The sequence below is a fragment of the Geospiza fortis genome, unplaced genomic scaffold, assembly GCF_000277835.1.
Source record: "Geospiza fortis unplaced genomic scaffold, GeoFor_1.0 scaffold167, whole genome shotgun sequence".
NCBI lineage: Eukaryota > Metazoa > Chordata > Aves > Passeriformes > Thraupidae > Geospiza > Geospiza fortis.
In genome coordinates, this window is record NW_005054355.1 from 818,743 (window position 1) to 840,523 (window position 21,781).

The 21,781-nt window shown below is 39.8% G+C and overlaps 1 protein-coding gene across 1 annotated transcript in view; it reads left to right on the top strand.

The window, feature by feature from the left end:
• The window catches only part of SPIN1 (spindlin 1), a 61,585-nt gene that overhangs the window by 27,295 nt on the left and 12,509 nt on the right, over positions 1-21,781 (top strand). Inside the window, exons 2-3 of the mRNA XM_005423567.2 lie at positions 10,785-11,010; positions 21,457-21,505. Coding sequence (XP_005423624.1) covers positions 10,959-11,010; positions 21,457-21,505 — 101 coding nt within the window. The 5' untranslated portion in view covers positions 10,785-10,958. The remainder of the gene's footprint in view (positions 1-10,784; positions 11,011-21,456; positions 21,506-21,781) is intronic.

Here is a 21,781-nt window from a genome sequence, read left to right on the forward strand (position 1 = left end):
CTCTAGAGTAGGGTTTCCTTACAATAACTACATATTAAAGTTTCCTACGCAGTGATTTCTTCAAGTATGTGGACAGATAATGCAAGTTAACAATGGAGCTTTTCACAGGTTATGTTGAGATTCTTACCCGTGTGCAAGGAACTGATAATTCCAGGTCTCTAATGGATTGCGCTTCAACCTCTGGTTTTGTTTGCTAGTATTCTTTAGGCAATTTGTAGTAAGGGTTTGGGTTTTTTTTTCATTTCCCCATTATAAAAAAACAAATACCAAAAAAAAAAACAAAAACAAAAAAAAACAACAAAACAAAAACAAAAAACCAAACAAACAAAAGAAAAAACCCCAAAACCCTAGGCTGGTACAGCCTGGGCCTTTGTAACCCTGAAGCCAAAAAGTAGTTGTTTTGTGGTCATACATACTTGATATTTTGTTTTGTGTTCAAGTATGTTGAAAATGTTACCTTCCACACTAAAGGACCCACAAAGGAAGCAAGCCAGATAATCTTTCTGAGGAGTACCCGAATGGCAGGTGAAAACAATAGCATTCTTGAGGCCAGAATTCCATATTCATATTCTGCTATATAAAATATCAAGCCAGTCAGCGGAGAATCAAGACGGCATAATCTTAATTCGTAGTTGCCTAGAAAGTCTGAAATAACTCTATTCTTTGTATGCAGTAGGATCTAGACAATTTAGAAAGTGACCCCTTGGTACATTTCAGAAGAGTAGGCATTGGATTCTAGATACCTAAACTTTCAGGAAAGTATTTCTTGCTGTTTGGAAAGACCTTGACTCCCTAAAGCTGAATTTCAGGAATCAGTTTCAGTGATGTGGCACTAGTTAGGTCTATTGACTCTTATATTGGGCTGGAAAACAATGGGGAAATTCCACATCTCACAGGCACTTTTTCACCTATGGATTTTACTCATTTTAAACTACAACACGTATTTATATGTGAACATTTTTAGATAAACCCTGCCCTTCTTTGCATAGTGCTTAGAGTTCTGAAATTGATTTTTCTCCCAGGAATCCAGGGCTTTTCAAGGAACATCCACTCCTGCCATCAAATGTGGTATAATATGTTCTTCCCGTAATTTTAAGCAGTTCTCCTGCATGATAGATTTTAACACGATTACGCTGTGTTTTGGATGTTTGTTTGGTGTTTCTCAGTAGACCGTGATAGGTCCTATTTCCTTGGGTTTTTTGGTTTTTCATACTATTGATGGATGGGTGCTCTAATGCAGATAAGAAGACTCTTATTTTTAGTACCTTGAATCTCCCACAATGATGAGGGATACTGCAAATACGTGTGCATACAAATATATGTAAGCATAAGGGTATGCTAAAATACATGTCGATGTAGACACTAAAAATTACTTACAAGCTTGGAGAAAACAACATCTTTTTATCATTCAGCCTATAATGTTTTTTTCTTAAATCAGAACAATCATTCTAACATGGTGACTGAGAATCCTGTGCCCTCCTGATCTCTTCACTGGTGCTTTTTTGCAGTTTAGAAGTGTAGTGAGGGAGTTCTGAAAATTAGTCTTGCAGGGTAATACTCTGATCCTATAAAGGTGTTATTAAGTCTCTGAAATTAAAAAAGATAATGGTAAATAACTTGCCCGTTTGTTTAAAGTACTGTTTTGTAATCCCAGCTCTAATGAAGTTTTTACTGTTGTCTTTACAAATTAACCCAAATACACACTGTCAGAGTTTATTTAAAGTTACACCCATTGTAATGCTGAATTGGATTAAGTGAGAGAGGCTGCTTTAATGATATAACATTAAGGAAATGTAATGGAAGTAAAGCACAAACTGTACTGGGTTCTCTAACTGCTGCATTTTGCTAATTGAGAAAATAAAAAGGCTGGATAGGAAACAATGGAAATTGCAATTCTAGGATTTCTCTCTGGCTGTTCTTTCCATTCTTCTTTATTTTACATGTGTGTAAGAACTTTTGAATGCAGTTTTCATAGGTTACCATCTACATGTGGTCTTGTAAGACTATACTAATATTTCAAGTTAATGAATTAAAACAAAATCAATCCACCTTTCACCTTGATCACCGTTCCTAACTTTGAGAGCTGTGGTAAGGACGTGCTAAAAGATGATAGGTTTAATGAAACTTGCTCAAAGCATTGCCTGAGATAGCAGCCTTCTGAAAGAACAGTACCCTTTATAAAGCTACCCATGTAATTCTAGACCTTTGGGATAATTCTTCAGTGTAATTACTGTTCATAGTTATTGTTCTACTATAGTGTTACCAAATTTATTTTAGGATTCCTAAGTTACATCAACTTTCCTGGTTTTACTCTTATCTTCATAACTGTGGTGGTTTAATACCAGCTGGAAACTATACTCCAAATAAGACACGTCTCTTCTCCCTGCCCTTCTAGTAAGAGAGGAGGGAAAGGCAGATGCTATGGGTTGACATAACAATTACTGAAAGCAAACAGGAGTGGAATAAGAAACATACAGTAATAGTAGCAATGCTGATAACAAAAGTATAGAAAATGAGAAGGCTTTACGCACAAAAACAGGTGTTAATCCCCATGACTTAGCTTTGCCTGGCCACCAGGGTGAAGACAGGATGGTGGCTGTTCCTGTACTCAGTGCTGTGTGGTTTCCCTGGAGAAAGACAAGATGGCAGGTGCTCTTCACAGCCAGCTTTACCTGTCCCCAAGCCCAAGACAACAGAAAACAATGGCAGAAAAACCCCTGAAAGCACGGCCATCCATGTCACACTGCACCACTGTATCATTCCTGGTGGCTTCTTGAACCAATGACACTACTTTTGACATCTCCACTCAACTCCTCTGGACTCGGCTCTTCTTGGCACCCAGAACCACAGATTCTTGTGGGAATGTTCTTGTCATTTGTTTCCAGTCATGCTTACCTCAGCTTTCACAGTCAACTGCTGGGATCCCCCAGTCACCCCAGAAATAGAGATGGATTCTGCCCCTAGATACCTTGATGGCGTCAGTGCATTGGTGCCAATTAAAGCCTTACATTCTTACTGGTCTTATGTGCCAGGGCATCAGATCCACATTCCAGTAGACGTGATCATTCCTTTCCCCCTCCCATTTAGAGACAGGGCATCTCTTGGTCTGGTCATGGTACTTGTTACTTCTTGTAAATATGACCTGGAGGTCCCTTCAAGAGGATGAGAAATAACATCAACCTTTTTAATCTCTCTGAGGTCTTGCCCAAGGAAAACTGGACCTGCATTTATTATCAAAGAGTTTAATGTGGTGTTTATTCTTCATCTCAACAGAAGTACTGCTAGAGCAGAGGCAGGTTTTCCATCCCACTTCCTCACGTGTTCTCAGTGGTCATGCATCTAGAACCACAAATTACACACATTGTGGTGTGTACCCTCTCTCTCTAGCTGGGGAGCACCTGCTGCCTAATAGCAGGAGCTCTGATCTGTACTGGCAGGTCATGGGACATTTCCTCATTAAATTTTGGATAGTCATTTTAAAATTGTTGTTGGTCCTCTTTAATTTTCCCATTACGTTGTTGTAAGTCCTTGGACAATCATTTCACAGATGAGATGCAGTCCTGTATTGGGATGGAGATAGTTCCTTTATATAGCTGGAGTTTGGTAGCCAAATTGTTCACTTTTTTTCCTCCTTCCCTCTATGACTTCTCTGCCATGAGTTGGCATGTGACACTGGCACACTCTGTAGGAACTTTACCACATGTGTTAACTTCACACATGTTTTGTGCACATTGGATTCATCTGTATTTATAGGGGACTGCTCATTATTTGAATCTTACCGATTACCTCCATTACAACTAATTCTCTCAGGTGCGGTATACCTTGCCTCCATGGTGTTCCACTTGTTGGTGCATTAAAAGGTCATCTGTGCAAAAATACCTCTCCATCAGACTTGACAGCAGAGACTGAGAGTTTCTGGTCTTTTCTAAATCCCCTGGTCAATGCCTGCATTCCAGAACAGGCATCCTAATTGCTTGGCTTCATTGCCATCTAGTGTTGTACCATTTGCCACGATATCCCAACATCAAGCAGCCAGATGAGTAGGGTTCACCAGGCTGTAATCTTGTTGTGTATCTCAGAGCTCACCCATGGATAGGGATCAAGTGATTATGTCCAGCCCTGTCTCTTCCTCTGGTTTTGAGGGTCCTCATTCCTCACCATGTGAATTGTTTTGTTTTGAATTTTTTCTTCTGTACAGGGGCAGCTGCTGCTGGATGGGTTGTTCCACTGCTTCAGCTGCCGTTTGAGTCGCCTTGCTGCCTGTTGCTCTGCTTTTCTTCTCCTTCCCCTGTGCATGATGTCGGACACACAAGCAGTGTCTGACAAGTGTCAGCAAGTTGCATAACTTCATGCCTCTCTGGAGCTGTCACAGCGTTTTTCTTTCAAATATTTTGCCACTTTATCAAGGTCCTCTCTTTTTCAGGGGTGAACTTCCAAACCACTGGAGCAACATGCTCCTTTAAAAGCTGGCTTATTTTCTCCACCATCCCATACTACTCATGACTGTTCAGCTCAGACTACTCAGTCTGTTCAGGGCAGTTCACTGAACAGCTTCCCTAAATGTGTCTGCTGAGTCAAAACATTGTGTAGACTTAATTTATTCTAGATTTCACTTATTCTAGACTGCACTGAAGAAATTTGGCAGACATTGCAATTAGAATATGCTTTCTTTAACATTCAAATGGAATTCAAGATTCTCAAAAACTGTTGTAGTAGGCTCAAAGGAGGAAAAAAGGGTGAAAGGCTGAGAAAAATCATTGTTCTCTGGCCCCTCTACAGGCTAGGTGCTATTATTAATGAATCCTCAGAGGTAGCAGCCAAGGCCAGGACTGGTGAACAGCACTGAACACACATCCCAGATGGCCTTTATTGCCATTGATATTATCATGTCACACAGTACAGCAACAAAGCAATCCTGATGCTTCTCCCTACTCTATAAAAATATCATCATAGCAAGCATGTATAGGAATATATGCAGGGTTAAATATCGCACCTCCGTGAACAAATAGAACAGCGATAACTTGGGAATTCTGTACCTAATAAGACAGATTCTTAGACCAAAGTTCCCTTAACCCTTTTGCGGCTCACAGTGGGCACCAATGAATAGTGATTTGATGCCAGCCACAAATTAAACTCCAAATAAGCCTCTCTCCTTCTTCCTGACGAAAGCAGAGACTATGGCTTGAGATCACAATTTGGTGAAAGCGAACAGCAGTGGAATAAGAAATGCACAGTAATAGCAGCAATATTATAACAAAAGTATACAAGAAGAGAAGGTGCATTATAGACAAAAACAGGTGTTCACCACCTCCATCTAGTTCTCTGTGGCAGCTAGGACAAAGACAAGATGGCAGGTGCTCCCCACAGTTGGCTCTCCCTGTCCTGCAGGCCTGAGACAATGAAAAACAATGACAGACCCCTGAAAGCAAGATCATTCACATTGTGCTGTGCCACTGCTTTGTTCCCCGTGGCTGATTCCCACCCCAGTGCCTCTGCTTTTGCCCTCTTCACTCTGCTAGGGCTTGGTTCCCTGGATTTCCACAGGTTCCCAACAGCACCAGGGCTTTTAACTGTTCCACTGGGCTCAGCTGTGTTTGCCACCCAGAGCTGCACTCTCCTGAGGGACAGGAATGGATCAGGAGTGGCAAGAGAGGGCAGTGTCCACTCAGCTGATTCCAGCAACCTCTGTGAAAAGAGGTGAACAAAGTTGTGTCATTTCTGCGGGGTACTCACCTTTTCTTTCCCCCAGGGCTATGCCCTGCAGTGCTCATGTAGATGCTATAGAGTAGCATCCCTACAACCCCAAGAACTTACCAGCAAACCTTTTTATATTGTTTTTCATTATGGTAAATAACTTACCCGTTTGTTTATGCTAAAATTTTTAGTAAATAATTAGAAATTGCAGTGTGCTGTCTCTTGAATTTTAAAGACACCTTGTCAGCAAAAGACAGTGTGCACAAATTTCAGATTCTTCTAGTCTTCTCCTGAATAATCTGCAGTTCATCACTATGGCATTGCAATGTGGAGTTAACTTTGAATTTTGTGAGTTTATATCTGTCATGAGAGTAGTTTGTGTTGGAAGGGACATTTAAAGAATGTCTAGTCTAACTGCCCTGCCATTCGCAGGGACTTCTGTCCCTAGACCAGGTCAAAGCCCCATACAGCAGTACCCGTGCAGTGGTATGGGTGTGTTTGTGTATATGCACACACAGTTGCACAGCAGTGCTGTTTGTTTCTGCACAATTGTAGACAGCACCTCTCTGGGTAGAGGTAAAACTGCAGAGGCCATGATAGTGGAGCAGTAGTTGTACTTGATTTGTTGTCTTTCAGTTAATAAGCATGTTTCTGAAAAGTATTATTTCCGCAGTTGTCAGCTGCAAATCACTTTTATCTTCAGATTTCAGGTACTGTAACTGTACTTTCTTCTCAGACATCAGATCATACTACCTACACAAATTCCTAGTAGAGAATAAAAGAAGTTCCTAATAACTTAAACACTGATTCAGCTGGTCAGATATTTCAAAAATTTGTAATTTGAGTTGCTGAATTCTTGTACCACAGGAAAGCATTTGAGATTTTTTTATTAGGTAATGAAAAAAGAAATCCAACAGTAACAAACTAAAACCAGCATATTTTTATTGCAATCATTATTTAGGAGAAATTTTAACAGTAAGATTGCCTTTGGGGAGGCAGGTGCAGAAGACTTGCATAGAATGATCCTTTCTGCTCATATAATAAGGATTAGGGAGTCTGAATAACAGACTAACATGCTGAATAACATTCTTCATCCAGCTTGTTAGTGCTGGAATAAACTACTACTTAATCTGAAACATATAGCAGTAGCTCTGAGCTAATTTATGGAAGTCACAATTGCTTACCAAGGAATTTAGTTTCTGCATGTCAGTTTAGAATGACTCCTTCCCCAGAACATTTTTGTGAAGCGCTGGTCCTCCCCTGAGCAGCAAGCAGCGGAAGTTCTCAGTGAGTTGTATACAGAAGTGTTTTAGATAGCAAGGTAAAAATATTAAAGCCCGCCAGGTGGTGCCAGAAAGCCTGATCACTGGTGGCTCTGACAGCTGGAACAGAGCTGAGAAAGTGCAAGCCTGCCACTTTTGGCAGAAATTGTATCATCTAAATGCAAGCAATACATGCAATTACCCTTCCTCTCCTTCCAAACTTCTCTACCCCTAAAGCATTTCCTCAGCAAATACTTCCTTCTGTGTTAATTATAGTAAAATTTAAATATGCTGGTTAGGAGTGAGGCACTTAAAATTGAGATGCTTGGTGTCAGCATTAATTATCATTGGTTTTGTCTGCTAGCATCCCTCTTCAGTGGATAGCAGAGCCATGAAGCTTTCACTAAACAGCACTATGCCATGTGTTGCAGTGAAATGCATGCAATTTTATGGAAATAGAGACATGAATGTTAAGTAAAATGTAAGCTAGAGAATTATTTTAGGTGGTTACACTTATTTTCATGGAGTTAAAAGCTCATATAAACATTTTAATGTTTATAAACAATTAAGTTTTTAGAAAGGGGATATTTCACAGTAAGAAATCTGTGCATGTTGTTTTTCCATAATTTCCCTTTATACTGTAAAAATTTTTTTCATGACTTTTTTTTCTGTCCTTATGTCATGTCTTTCTGCCTATTTTGATGGTATGATTCCACTATTGTCAAGTAGAACTGGTATGTCTGACAATTTATAATGCTAGTGTTTTTAATCTAGCACTTAATAGCCTCTGAAACACTCTGCAATAATTAGACTACTATCAGATGAAGTAGTCATCAATTTCCACACTTTTTCCTAAAGTGTGCTTCTGTGTAGAAAGGCTTGTTAAAACAGATAAGCAGCACACCTGGGCTGGTGAGTAGCGGCTCACAAGTCAAAACAATGTCTGTCTTTAAGTGAAACCTGCAGCTGCACTGATCATGACCTGTGCTGTTGGGTGTTGGGGAAATGGGTGTTTGACAGTTGTAGGCAGTTGCACTTCTCTTCCAGAATTTACTGGCAGTCTGTAAAGTCTCGTCTGTAAAGTCGATTTGGATGTGTCACTTTGTATCCAAAAAAACCCTACTTATGTTGTATTTACTTTAGCGTATCTGCCACTATCAACAGAATGACTTTTAAAAGTTGTTTTTTTCATAGGTCATCTTACATATTGCCAAACAAGGAATATCTGCTCTTTCTACACAGAACAGATTATTGCGACTGAGTGCATCAGAAGTGTGTTTTGGTTTTGTGTTTCCTACCTTTATGTGAAGCATGACGTTTCTTGAAACTTGCAGTAAAAGATTTTTCATTTTATGACTTAATTATCTTCTCTTTATGATTTTCCATGTTAGGACATCAAGATATTTGCATGTTGGCATTAAGTCTGATATTTTGTCATTTATCACTTTTAAGAATTCTAAGTTGTACAGGGTTTAGTGTATTTGTAATCAAATAAGTAAGACTTAACTTACATATTCTTAAAATTCAGAGTGTTCTTAAAGTGCATCAGTTTGTTTTCAGAAAATGCCTCATTGTTAGTAACTTCAAAACTGTCACTATGCAAGTGAAATGTATTGAATTCAGAATACTGGTGTTAGGAAAGCAGAGTTTCATCTTCAGTAGGGCTTTGAACTGGTAACAGTTACTGGCTTAGTTTCTAGAAAATCAGTTTAAACAGCTGGATCTGGTTTTAACTTCAGTAGCCTTGTGTCCATCCATTGGTTCAGAGAGCATAGTGAAGCACTTTATTAAGTGCTAGCAAATTAATTATGACTTTAAAAGGATTATGAATAAATTTTCTGTCTCCAAAGCATGATTTCAAATTTGGGAATATTCTATTAAAAAAACCTAACTGGTAGAAAACCGTATCTTTTGTTGTGGTTTAGTTATTTTTCTATTCATAACTGCATAAGCAGTGCAATCAAAATATCTAGTACTTTATATTTTCACTATGAATTGGAAATCTTGTGAGGGCAAAGTGAGTAATACTGGTGTTACAAAATACTTACCTTGAATAACAGTTCAACAGCTTACTGTAAAAGGGTGTATTATTGTCTAAATCTGAAGATTTTTCACATTTTGTGGATTTGTGAAGGTTGTGATGGTGATTTGGTTTATGTTTTGGAGGGATTGTTCTTTTAGTTTTGTGGGGGTTTTTAGATCAGAAGATAAAATACAAGATTACAGTTACTTCTCATCCAATAGCTTTTCTGGAGGAGAATAGTTATCTCTTGTATTTTTATGCAGTACCTGTGAGACTGAGTATGGTAGTATATCACAGCAGTGCTGCGATTTTAGAGTTGGTTTTTCATAATCTGTGATGCTTCTATATTAATGTGTTTTGGTCCATAGGAGGATCCATCTGAGTTCAGTAGAAAAATAATCCTTATGCTGTATTTCTAGTAAAGTAGTTAAGCAAACTAATTGCTTCCTGTTGGAATATTGTTGAATATTGTTGCCATGGTAGCATTTGGCATTGTTGGGTATACGCTGGTAGGTTTCAGGATGAGATGAAATGTGGAAAACTAGTATGTGTCTGTAAATAATTTTTTTATTTCACAAGTTCTTATGAATTCCTGACTGTAAATTGCTTAAGTTAGTTCTTTCTAAAATTTGCAGATTGCTCCCTACCGATTTTTCCTAGATGTATTGCTCTTTGTTGCTGTATTGTTCCAAGAAGTTATTGGGTACAATTCATGAAAGAATTGTCAAGTGTTAGATGTAAATGCATTTTTCTGTGTAACAGTTTTGCCATACCTCAAGATGTGTCACCTTTATATTCCGTTATTCAGAAAGTCATTAGCTTAAGCTACACTTTTTCCCTTGTCTGGATCACTAGTTAGGGGCATTCTTCCAGTTTTAACTCCTGTATGATAATTGGCAACAGTTTCACAAACTGAAGTAAAAGGTGGAAGACAGTGCTGACTCACAGATTAGACCGGCCCCATCTCTCACAGATTAGCAGTGACATTTCTTAAGTGATCTGATCTCATTTGTCTCTTTTGTAAGCAACACTGGAGTAGTGAGTTCTTATACATAAATGTTTCTGGCCCAGAAATGTTATTCTGAAATAAATTAACCTGTAATGCTTGGATTTTTTTCACATGGCAAAAATTTTCTGTTATTAATTCCTGAAAAGGATATTAAAAATTTGTCCTCAGTTACCTCCCTTATCTAGAGGAATGTGATGACTAAGTGCTTTAGGAATTTGATGATCTTAGGTGGAAAGAATTGCCAGAAACTTAAAGAGATGTATGAATCATCAGGTCTATGAACTATTGACCTGCTCAACAAATTGCTGGTATGAGCAGTCATTGCAGTGAAATCAGTGCTTTTAAAAGCTTTTGTGTTGCATTTTTTTCACCAGTCTTTTTTAAACTTGTGTGAGGCAAAGTTGTTCTGCTATGTGAGTGGGAGCATATTATTTCTAACCAAATAGATTGGTTAGATAGTTTGATTGGTACTTTAACCCAGTAAAGATAATACAGTTTCTCTAAGTTAGTAGTCATACCTCCCTGTGTTAAGCTCAATGGTTTTTAAGAAGCTTTCCTTTCTCTTTGTAATTGACATGGTGACCTGGAAATTTACTGTGATTAGGAGATAAAAGTAGCAGCCCTTGTATTTGTTTAGCCATATATGTCCTGTGTTGCTGAATGTTCTCAGAATAACAGAATGTGAAGGAATATCCTGTTGCATATGAAAACAAACATTAAAGTGGGACTTGGTTAAGATGGAATATTTTTATTTCAAAATCAAGCTACTTATAAACTTCATCTGTTTTGTTTTCAGAGTACTGTAATTGAAAGAGCATCTTCTACATTTGAAGAAGGACAAGTTGTTGATTGAATGGTGGATTAATAAGTGGTTGTGTCATCCTAAGACTAAAAAGATATCCTGGAAGTTGGAAAGAACTGGATTTTCACCCTAGTCCAGCAGCTTTGCTGCTCACTTAAACACAGATGAATGAAGACCCCATTTGGAAAATCACCAGGTCAGCGGTCCAGAGCTGATGCAGGTGAGGTGTTCTTTCTGAATGGTTTTCTTTGCTTTTAATGGATGAAAAGCATTCTTACTTTACTGACTTCTTAAGTATATGTGAATGATTTTCTCCAGATGTTAATAATTTTAGATGTCAGCATTCCTGTTTTAAAAGAAAATTTGCTTTTATCCTAGAAGATCATGGCTTGAAAAGACAAGCTAAAAAATTAAGTAGTAAATTTAGATGTAAATGTAGCAGTACAGATCTGACTGTCCTATTTTGTGTTGTGTCAAAAGTTATTTATCAGTGACCTGTGTGGGGAAAGCAACATAATTTTTTATCATCTCTCGGGGTCGGCTGCTTGTTCTCTGCCCCCGAGGTGAGTTGGGTGGTCCAGGGAGCGACCGCAGGCTCTGAAGAATGAGACTGGACTCTCTGTTGTTCGGTCTTCAGGTTGTTTATTAAGTCTTATCTACAAAATTTTCTCCCTGGCAGACAGAGGTCTGACCAGCAAGGCAGCCATGACGCTCTCCGACCGCTCCCAAGGCTGCGCAGTCTCTTATACCACAAATTACGTATATCATATTTACCTTTACCTTCCAATACCTATCACCCATGTTGGACAGTGCACCCCTTCCCCAAACCAATCCCTGAGTGCCAACATCACAGCAGAAGATGGAGAACAAGAAGAAGAAGGAAGAAAGATGAGACACGCCTTGTTCCCTCCATCTTGTCCCCATTACCTTTATACAAAATTTTTTAAAACTTATATTTTCACCCTGTGTACACCTTATAAAAACACCCTTTAAACCTGTGACACCTTCCAGCCCTCATACCAAACTGGCAATTCATTTGCAGGATCAAAATCCAGCCACCAAGTGTTCCGGGCATCATGCCAAGATCTCCGAGCCCCCTGACGGGGTCTCGGCTCTCGACGTGGTCTTGGGGGACTCCTCACATCCGAAGTGATGTGCAGAGTTCCCACAATCATCAACCATTGTGAATTTTAGCTTTTATGAAACTCTCAAGGAACCAACTGACAAGTGCAATTGGGAAAGCTCAGTTAACTTTTAAAATACCTAAGCAATAGACGATTTGGGTGCCGCCAAATACACATTTGATTCATTGAAAAGTGAACCTGATACTGGAGGATTTCTCAGTAACCCTTTGGAGACGTTCAAACTTCTATTTTACCTTAGACTGTTAAAATTTGGTGTCACTTATTTGAAACATGTACTGATTCCAAAAGTAATGCAGTTATCTTTCAAGTAAGAGCTAGGGGTTTCAAATGAGAGATCCAGTGCAAAGTCTTAAACGCTGAGTTCGGTGACCAAATGGAGACAGTGATGACTGGAGCATCTCAGGTGTCAGTATTGGGAGCAGCATTGTTTAACATCTTATTCAGTGGTCGGGATGGTGGGATTGAGTGCACTCTCAGCAGGTTTGCTGATGACACCAAGCTGTCTGTTGCAGTCAGCATGCTGGAGGGAAGGAGTGCTATCTGGAAGAACCTGAATAGGCTTGAGAGGTGGGCCCTGCATGCCTTGGGACGTTCAACAAAGCCAAGTGCCAGGTGCTGCATTTGTGCTGGGGCAATTCCAAGCACAAATATATTATGGACAGAGAATGGACTGAGGACAGCCTTGACAAGAAGGATTTGGGGGTGTTGGCAAATACGAAGCTCAACATGACCCATCAGGATCAGAGTCACGCAGTCACACTCACAGCCCCAGTGGCCTCTCACATCCTGGGCTGCATCACAAGCAGCATGACTAGCAGGTTGAGGGATGTGTTACTGCCTTTCTGGTCCACTCCAGTGAGACACCACCTGGAGTTCTGCATCCAGCTCTGGGGCTCCTAATGTAAGAATGATGTGGATCAGTTGGAATGAGTCCAGAGGAGGGCAATGAAGATAATCTGAGGCCTGGAGGACCTGTCCCACAAGGACAGGTTTCTGGAGCTGTGGTTGTTCAGCCTGGAGAGAGAAGGCCTCAAGGTGACCTAATTATGGCCCGCTGTTACCTGAAGGGGACTTAGAAGAAAGCTGTAGAGGAGCTATTTACAAGCTGTTGTAATGATAGGACAAGAGAAAATGGCTTCAGACTGAAAGAGATTAGGTCCAAAGGATGGCCATGAGTGACTAAAGGGCTGGAGCTCCTTTCGAGGAAAGGCTGAGAGTTGCAGTTGTTCAGCCTGGAAAAGAGGAGGCTCCAGGAAGTGCAACCTTTTCGTTTTTAAGTGGTACTTACAAGGAAGACAAAGGCTATTTGCCAAAGCCTTCAGTGACAGTACATGGGGTAATTGTTTTAAACAAAGAGTACAGTTAGGTTTGAGTATAAAGAAGAAATTTTTTACAATGAGTATGTGTGGTGAAACACAGGAACAGGTTACCCAAATGTGAGTGACTCCTCGTTGGAAATATTTAAGGTTATGTTCAAAGGGATATTAAGCAACTTGATCTAGTGAAAAGTGCCTTCCCCCATCATGGGGCTGAACTAGGAAAACTTAAGAGAATCTCTGAGATTACCTAGAACAGCTCTAAAAAAAGAAAAAAAGTTGTACTTAAAGAAGTAACTTTTAAATCAGATTTGTTGAGCTTTACAACATTATGGCTACCAATATCTTATTTACTGCCTTCCATTTTTAATGGTGGTTTCCACTTTCCAAGAAACTTTACAGACAGCACATAGAGTTCCAGAATAGCTACATCTTAAGTAGAAATTAGGATTTTAAGTCTTGCCTATAAAATTTCTGTCATCTGAGATTGAATAATAAAGCAGTAATATAGTCTTTATCAGGAGGAAAAAATAATAAAATAAAAAGATAAAGTGAAAGAGTGGAAATAGTCTGTGTATTTTATATTTGATTTGTTAATAATGTAAAATAATAAAATTGTTGGATTCTAGGATCATGTACAGGTAGGTAGCAGAAAACAGTCTGGAGGTTAGAGATAAACTGGAGGTAGTGTCAGGTATTCATGTAGGGCAAAACTTGATGTATTAACAAAGCATTTTTCGACTGACTTTGATTTCATCCTGTTGTAGAGACTTATCAATCAGTGACACTGCAGGTTGGTAGCATCGTTGACAAGGATAATTTTCAGCTGTCCTGTCTGTCTGCTTAAGAAGGAAATGTTTTTATAGGTTGTTAACTAGGTGTAAAAGAAGAGGTATTTGTTATATATAATATCTAGGCTTTTGAAGTCTCTCTCTGGGAAACATACTTTGTATGTAGTTTCTTTTTGAGAAGCAAGCGGTAGGATTGAAGGTGGGGAAAGAAGGCAAGGTAGATATTTCATTTTTACACAACAGTAGAGTACATGGCTGCAGACTCTTGGAGTTTGTCAAAGTATAGAGTTGCTTTCCGTGATGTAGTTTCTGTGAATCAGACAGGTGCTCTTGGCAGTGTGCCTGCCTGTCTCTCTAATTAGTGTATTGCTGTCCCAAATACAGGAGAAATACAGCCTTTTAAAAAAAATTAATGTACCGCATATTTGGTTGTGAAGTAAGATGTGATTACCCTGTGTTAACTCAATTGACACTTCTAAATCTAATGATCACTTGTATAATGCTGTATAGGTGAAAGGCGTGGTCCTCTGGAGTCTTTCTTAGCAGTGTTCTCCCAGAGATACAGAATCCCACTGAACTGCATGATGGTCAGGAACAACTGAAAAGCCTTTACTGGATGGTTTGAAAACATAAAAGTACTCTCTTAGTAAAGAAAACTTTTAACACATCTATCAGCATATAATGATTGAGTCATATATGAGCATTTGTAACTTTTTTACTCATAAAAGCAAGTGTAAATTGTTTCAGTATTGTCTTTGTTAACTAAGAAAAGAGATCATGGATGTGAATTGCTTAGAATTGCAGCGAAATCTTTTGTGCGGAGTTAGAATTTGGCTTATGTCTGTACTTCTGACCTACTTTGATTAAAGACCTCCCTTCTTCAAATTCATAAGTTGAGGTTAAGCAATACTAGGTGTGAATCAACACACTGAAGTGTTTCTTAGGTCCCTGAAAGTATTTCTGAAATAGTGTCCAGATACAGAGTGGAATTACTGCTGGTCGCACTGATGATTCTGGAATACTACTTTAAAACATCTAGGTTTTGCTGCCTGTTGTAAACATAGGAGATATTCAGACGAGTAAAATATGGTTGCTGTTTTCTGGAGAGCCTGTCTGATTTTCATGGATTGCATGGAGGGTACCAACTCATGTCACAATAGCAAAACATTGCCAGTAGCTTTCTCCTATCCTTCTTCCTATTCTCCTATAGCCCCCGCTGACATGATATGTAGATTTCCCTTGAAGCAGACATCCTGAACAATTATTCTTTTTAGTCTTGTCATATCCTATTTCTTTGTCTTTGTCTGGAGTAAAGTTCAGAAGCCTGATTTCTAGTTTAGCTGTTGAATTTTAAGGATTTAATGTAAGGGGTTGAATTAATGAGCCTCAGAAAACACAAGTATGACAAAACGTCATATGACAGTTGAATTCTTAATTCTGTTGCTCTTGTCTGGAAGCTGGAGGTTGTGGTCAATTTCTTTTACAAAAAATGTTTCCATGCTCTTAGTCATAAAAAAATAAAATAGTTTTATATGAAAGGGACCTTTTAAAGGTCATCTTGTCCAACTCCTGCAATTAGTGGGGACATCTTCAACTAGATCCGATTTTTTTTTTATAGAATATCCCCAGTCATTACTATGCCCCAAATCTGAAATCATGCTTCAGAGACAGAAAATTTATTCATAATCCTTTTAAAGTCACAATTAATTTGCTAGCACTTTAATAAAGTGCTTCACTATGCTCTCTGAACCAATAGATGGACACAAGGCTGGCTACTGAATTTGCAGTGAAGACTTGGACACTTCCAGGGATGGGGCAGCCACCAACTCTGGGCAACCTGTGCTAGTATTTCACCATACTCAATGTACAAAAATTTCTTATATCTAATCTTTTCAGATTTAAAATCATTACTCTGTGTCCTGTTGCAACAGGTCCTGCTAAAAAGTCTGTCCATATATTTCCTATAGGCCTCCTTCATGTACTGGAAGGCTGCAATAAGATCTCTTCAGAGCCTTCTCTTCTCTGGGCCAAACAATCCCAACTCTCACGTTTCTTCATACTAGAGGTGCTCCAGCCCTCCAGTGATATTTGTGGCCTTCCTGTGACCTGATTTCAGCAGGTCTGTTCAGTGCTAGGGTTCCAGGTGAGATCTTACCAGAGCAGAGGGGCAGAATCCCCTCCCTGGCCTGCTGCCCACGCTGCTTTGGATGCAGCCCAGGACACGTTTGGCTTTCTGGGCTGGGAGTGCCCATGGCTGGGTCATGTCATCCAGCTGCTCCATTCTTGTGGACCAAGACAAATTCAGGAGGCAGATAGTTCTGATTTTGACCTTCTGACTAGAATGGGTGCTGTCCTCCTCCCATGTCCAGAGCTGCTGTAGAGGAAACTCTTGTTGCAATTTCTACAATTGTGTAGCTGTTATGGTTTAACATAGTTTAGGTTTTAGTTAAGAAAAAAATCCATGAGCTATGGAAGTGATTCCCTGTAAGGACCTTGGCAGCTTCCTTTGGACCTGACAAAACCAATCAGTTGGCTAGTTTGAATATGGACAACCTGTTAAACCACTTAAAAGAGCTGAAAATGCCTCTGTGGAAAACATGTTTAAAAATTAACAAATCCTGGGAAAAGCTCTCTTGCTTCTAGTCTTTCAGCAGGTAACTGGATGCTAGCCAGGCAAGGCCCCCCTCTGCTCTGTGGTCTGGCCAGGCCAGTCCAGGCCCTGCTCTGCCACACGGCCCAGCCAGCCCGGCCTGCAGCACAGCTTGGCTGAGATTCTGCTGCCACCGAGTTCCAGCCATGGCCAGTGGAGCCATGCCAGCTCCATTCGGCTTTGGGTGGAGCCAAACCAGGCTCCATTCCAGCCGTGAGCCACCGAGCCACTCTGCTGGTGCTGCAGAAAAATCATGTGGCTAAGAACAGAGATGGCTGTGCAGCCTCACACAGAAATCAGCTCCTGCGACTGGAATTTAATGCAGCAGGGGACAAAAAACAGCCATGCATCCAGAGTGGCCGCTGCCCAGCAAAGATCATATGGCTATCCACAGGCAAGATATTAACATTTTTAGTGTACAGATGAAACTTGGAGACATCAATCCTCTCTCAAGTGAGAGAGAAGGAAAAGGTGAAGACACATAGAGAAAACAACATAGAGGCACCAAGGTCAGTAAAGGAGGAGATAGCGGGAGAATGAGTAGATGCCTTAGTCTTGGGCTGAAATTCTCTTGTAAGGCTATGGTGAAGATACAGTTGATACATCAGGCTTTTTTTTTCCCTGTAACTCATGAAATGCGCTGGGGGGATGTAGCATTCTTGCCACAGTGAGCAGAGGCACCAGTGTTGAAGCAAGCAGTTGTTAAAGTAGCTTGAACAGAGAAAGATGAGACAGATGAGAAACCTTTCCCCAAAGATGGAAGAAAACTTCTGTTTCCAGAGATAAAAAAAGAGAACTTTTGTTTCTATACTAGAACAACTCATCCTTAAAATAGTACCCCAGTGAGCTGAAATGACTCTCCCATGGTGGTAGTTATGGAAAAAACTGCCAAAACGTGAGAGGGACTTAATGATTGCAGATTTCCAGGCAGCTGCTATTTGTGAAAATTAAAGCCATGAGGGGACTGTTTCGTGTGGAGAAGTCTCCACGGCATGGCAAGAGAGACTCCTCTCCCTAAGAGAACTGAAGAAAGACTATTTTAGAGGTGGTAAACTGACTGAAAGTCCCAGGCTTTGTCTCTTTATGTTGTCAGTGGAAAAGAAAAGAGGGTGTGGTGAGAGGTGTAGCGTTCTGAAGGTTTATTCTGATTTCTTACTATTTTTCTTTTAATCCTGTTAATTAAGTTTTCTTTATACCCTTTAAAGTTTGAGCCTGCTTTGCTCTCCTTCTAATTCTTATCTCACAGCAGAAAAGGAGTAAGTAATTCTAGTGGGTGGATTGGCATTTGGCCAGCATTAAACCCACTACAGTCGCCAAGCAATTCAATAGTGTAACCTGATATATCCTTAAAAGGAGTTTACATCTGTGTGAGACCTATCTGAATTCAGACTGTGCAAATTAAGAGGGCAAATTGTGGCAAATCGGCATCTGGTTAGTACAAGAGTGTGTTTAACCTAGGATCTTCAAATACTTGCTTTTGATATATTTATTAAACATCCAAATACCATCACTTCATGTATTAAACTGGGAGCTCTCTTGAGAGACTGACTTAAGATGATGAGTTGTACTTAGTTGTCTCGGTATAGAGCTCATTACATTAGTGAACAAGTTGAATCTTAGCAAAATTTGAAGATCCCAAAGTGAAAACTTAGGAAACAGCAAAATCCTATTCCCAGAGGTCGGCATAACTTCTCTTCTGTACTTATTGCAAATGTTGTAGTAAATCTTCCTTCTGTGTCAATCTAGTGCTTCTGTTCTTGACTTTGAAAGATAAATCCTTCATACCTCTCTTCTTACAGCTTACAGAGTCCTTGAGAGGTGGACAGAAAGCACATTCTTGTGCTGCACCATTCTGTTGCTTTGCTGTGTTTTTGCTTGAGCTACTTTAGCCAAAATCTTACTTTTCTCTCAGTAGCTGGAAATGTAAAATGTTAAGTACATATGTTCATCTTCTGGTGATGAAGTTTCTCTATTTTGTAAGAACAGTTCTTGGATTTTAAGAAGTTAATTTTTTAAAAATATAACATCACCATATTTTTAATATTTTTTAAAAAATTATATTACATATCAGTAGAACACAGCCTCATATACTGAAAGGTAACTGAAATTATGCTTAGAAAGCTTTTTTTACAGGTTGTAATAAAGTCCTAAAGTCTTACAGGTGTCTAATCAAACTTTTTGTGATGCTGTTTTTGTCTTTCCAGCTAAGTTCTTACAAATACTCAATTTAATTATTTGGTTTTGTAACAGTCAAAAGTAGGATCTTTGCTGCAGTGATTGACAGACAAGGCCTAATTTTAAAAAGTAAGAACATTTTCGATATCATTACTCTTGGAAATGCAGATTCCTGACTATCTGATGCAAGCTTGAATATACTAAACATAAGATTATTGTAATTATTAATTAATTATATTAATTCTGCCATTTCTGTAACTTTGTGTATGCCCTCTTAAATTTTTCTTACAGAAATTTAAAATAGTAAAATACTTACGAGGACTTTGAAGATTATTGATGCTGTCACAGCTTGACTCCTGTGTGATTCTCTTCAATATGTATATAATTCTAGTTATACATAGAATACACATACACATAGTGTAAATTTAAAAGAATTGGTTTGTTTAAGCCTATAGAGAAAATAAAGCACTTCTCTGCAGGTTTTAATTCAAGCATTCCTAGTTAAAATTCTAGGCATGTTTGTACATAAACACAAGCCATTAGAGTTATACATGGTTCAGTCCAGCACTGTGACCAGATTGTTTTAGATATGGCAACCAAGAAGCAAAAAATCCAAAACAGCCCAAAACAAGCTGCTGTGAAGAAATTTTAACTCCATACTATACATAGGCAGTATAGTGAGGAAGACAGGGAGAATCAGGATCAAGGCCACTTGTCTTCTGGCCATGTAGTCACCATCAGCCATCACTTTAACAGGGGCTGTTTCAGTCAACCCCAGTAAATGATCCCTGTGCAGGTGGCCTTTGACTGTGATCTGAGGCTGCAGTTTTCATTCTAATAACTAATTTTGATTTTTCTACCTGTGCACATTACCTTTTATGTACAGTGTTCTTTTGAATGTGTTTTTCTGTGTTTTTGATCTTGCATATTTCCTCTGCTGAATTCTTCATGGCTGCTCATAAGCAGCTCTCTTCCAGCAGAAGCCTGATTTCCAATTCCCTCATTTCATCGTATTAAAAGCTTTCCATTTTTCATATTCATCCCAAGTTGTCACTGGATTGAGTGCAGTGCTCTTCTCTCAGTAAAAAATTATTTCTTTTTAGTTTTTTATGTGCTCTGTTAGGCACAGGTAGTGCTGGTCTGGCTAACTCAGGATGATGTGTATTGGCATCTCCTTTTACTAACTCAAGGATGGAAGCTTGAAACAGCCTGGTGATTCACTATTGTTGCTGATTGACTATTGCAACTACTGTCTCTGTTGTGTTTAGTTCAACTTCCATTTTAATAGTTGCTGTAACTCATTAACGTTCATCACTGAGCTTCTGTGTTGGATTTGCATGGCAAGGTGCCAGGGGGTGCACGGGTGACTTCTGTGAGAAGTAAGTAGAAGCTTCTTCTGTGTCCAAGAGAGCCAGTGCCAGCCAGCTCCACGATGGATCTGCCACTGGCCAGAGCTGAGCTGTCAGTGATGGTGGTAGTGCCACTGGGCATTTCATTTAAGAACAGGGGAAAGATTCTACCCCACATCAGTTGCAGGAGAGGAGTGAAACTATGTGAGCATAGCAGCCCTGCAGACTCCAAGGTCACTGCAGAAGGGGAGGGAGGACGTGCTTCAGCCTCTGGAGCAGAAGGTCCAGTGCAGACAGTGGTGAAAATCATGGTGAAGCAGCTGTGCCCCTGCAATGCATGGAGGACCCTACACTGGGGTGGGTGGATGAAGGAGTCTGAGCCTGCAGGAAGTCTGCACTGGAGCAGGTTTCCTGGCTGAACCTGTGGCCCCATGAGAGAAGAGCCCATGCTAGAGCAGGTCTTGTGACCCTGTGGGGGCCTCACTGCAGAGCAGCTTATTCAGAAGGACGGTGCACTGTGGAAGAGATCCATGCTGGAGCTGTTTGCCAAGAACTGTAGCCCCTGACATGGATTCACTTTGGAGAATTTTGGAGGACTGTCTCCTGTGGGAGGGACCCCACACTTCAGTGGGGAAAAAGTAAGATGAGTCCTTCCACTGAGGAGGGAGAACTAACCCTAACCATGAGGAGAAAGAAGGAAGCAGAGACAACGTGTGATTAACTGACTACACCTCCGTTCCCTGTTCACTTGTGCTGCCTGGGAGAGAGGAGGTAGAAAAAAATTGGGAGTGAAGTTGGGCCCAGGAAGAAGGGAGAGCTACGAGGAAGGTATTTTTAAGATTTAGCTTTATTTCTCATTGTCTTACTCTGACTTGCTTGGTAATAAATTAATATTCCCCAAGTCAAGCCTGGTTTGCCTCTGATGGTAATTTGTGAGTGATGCCTCTCTGACCCTCTCTTGACCCAGGAACATTTGGTTGTATTTTCTCTCCCTCGTCCAGCTGAGAGAAGAGATAGAGCAGCTTTGGTGGGTACCTGGCATCCAGCCAAGTTCAGCTCATCCCAGCTTCATGTGCAGATAGCCAGTCTACCTCTCTAGAGCCTTTTCCCATTTTAGCAAGTCAGTGATCAGTCATAACGTGAAGTGTTTGGATTCTTTACATTTTGACATTCAGTATGATGGCTTTTATGTAAGTTCTTAAATTATTTTTTGGTAATTCCAACATCTTTTATATTGTAGGTCATGCAGGAGTGTCTGCCAGCATGATGAAAAAAAGAACATCCCACAAGTAAGTTGTTAATTTATTTACTAAAGAGTAGCTCTCAGTAACTGGAAGTACTGTTCTAAAATATATATCTGATTGTTCCACTCTGTTTTTGAAAACTGTGGAATAATATTCAGTCTATGTATGTGTGTAGAGTCAGACTTTTAATCCTTTCAGGAGGGTAATAGGGTAAAGAAGGCCCCACAGATAAAGTTTTAAATGTTGTTTTGACTGTTAACATTATATTTTTTAATACAATTTCGAAATTCTTCTGGAATCTGTAGAGAAGGGTTTTCAAGC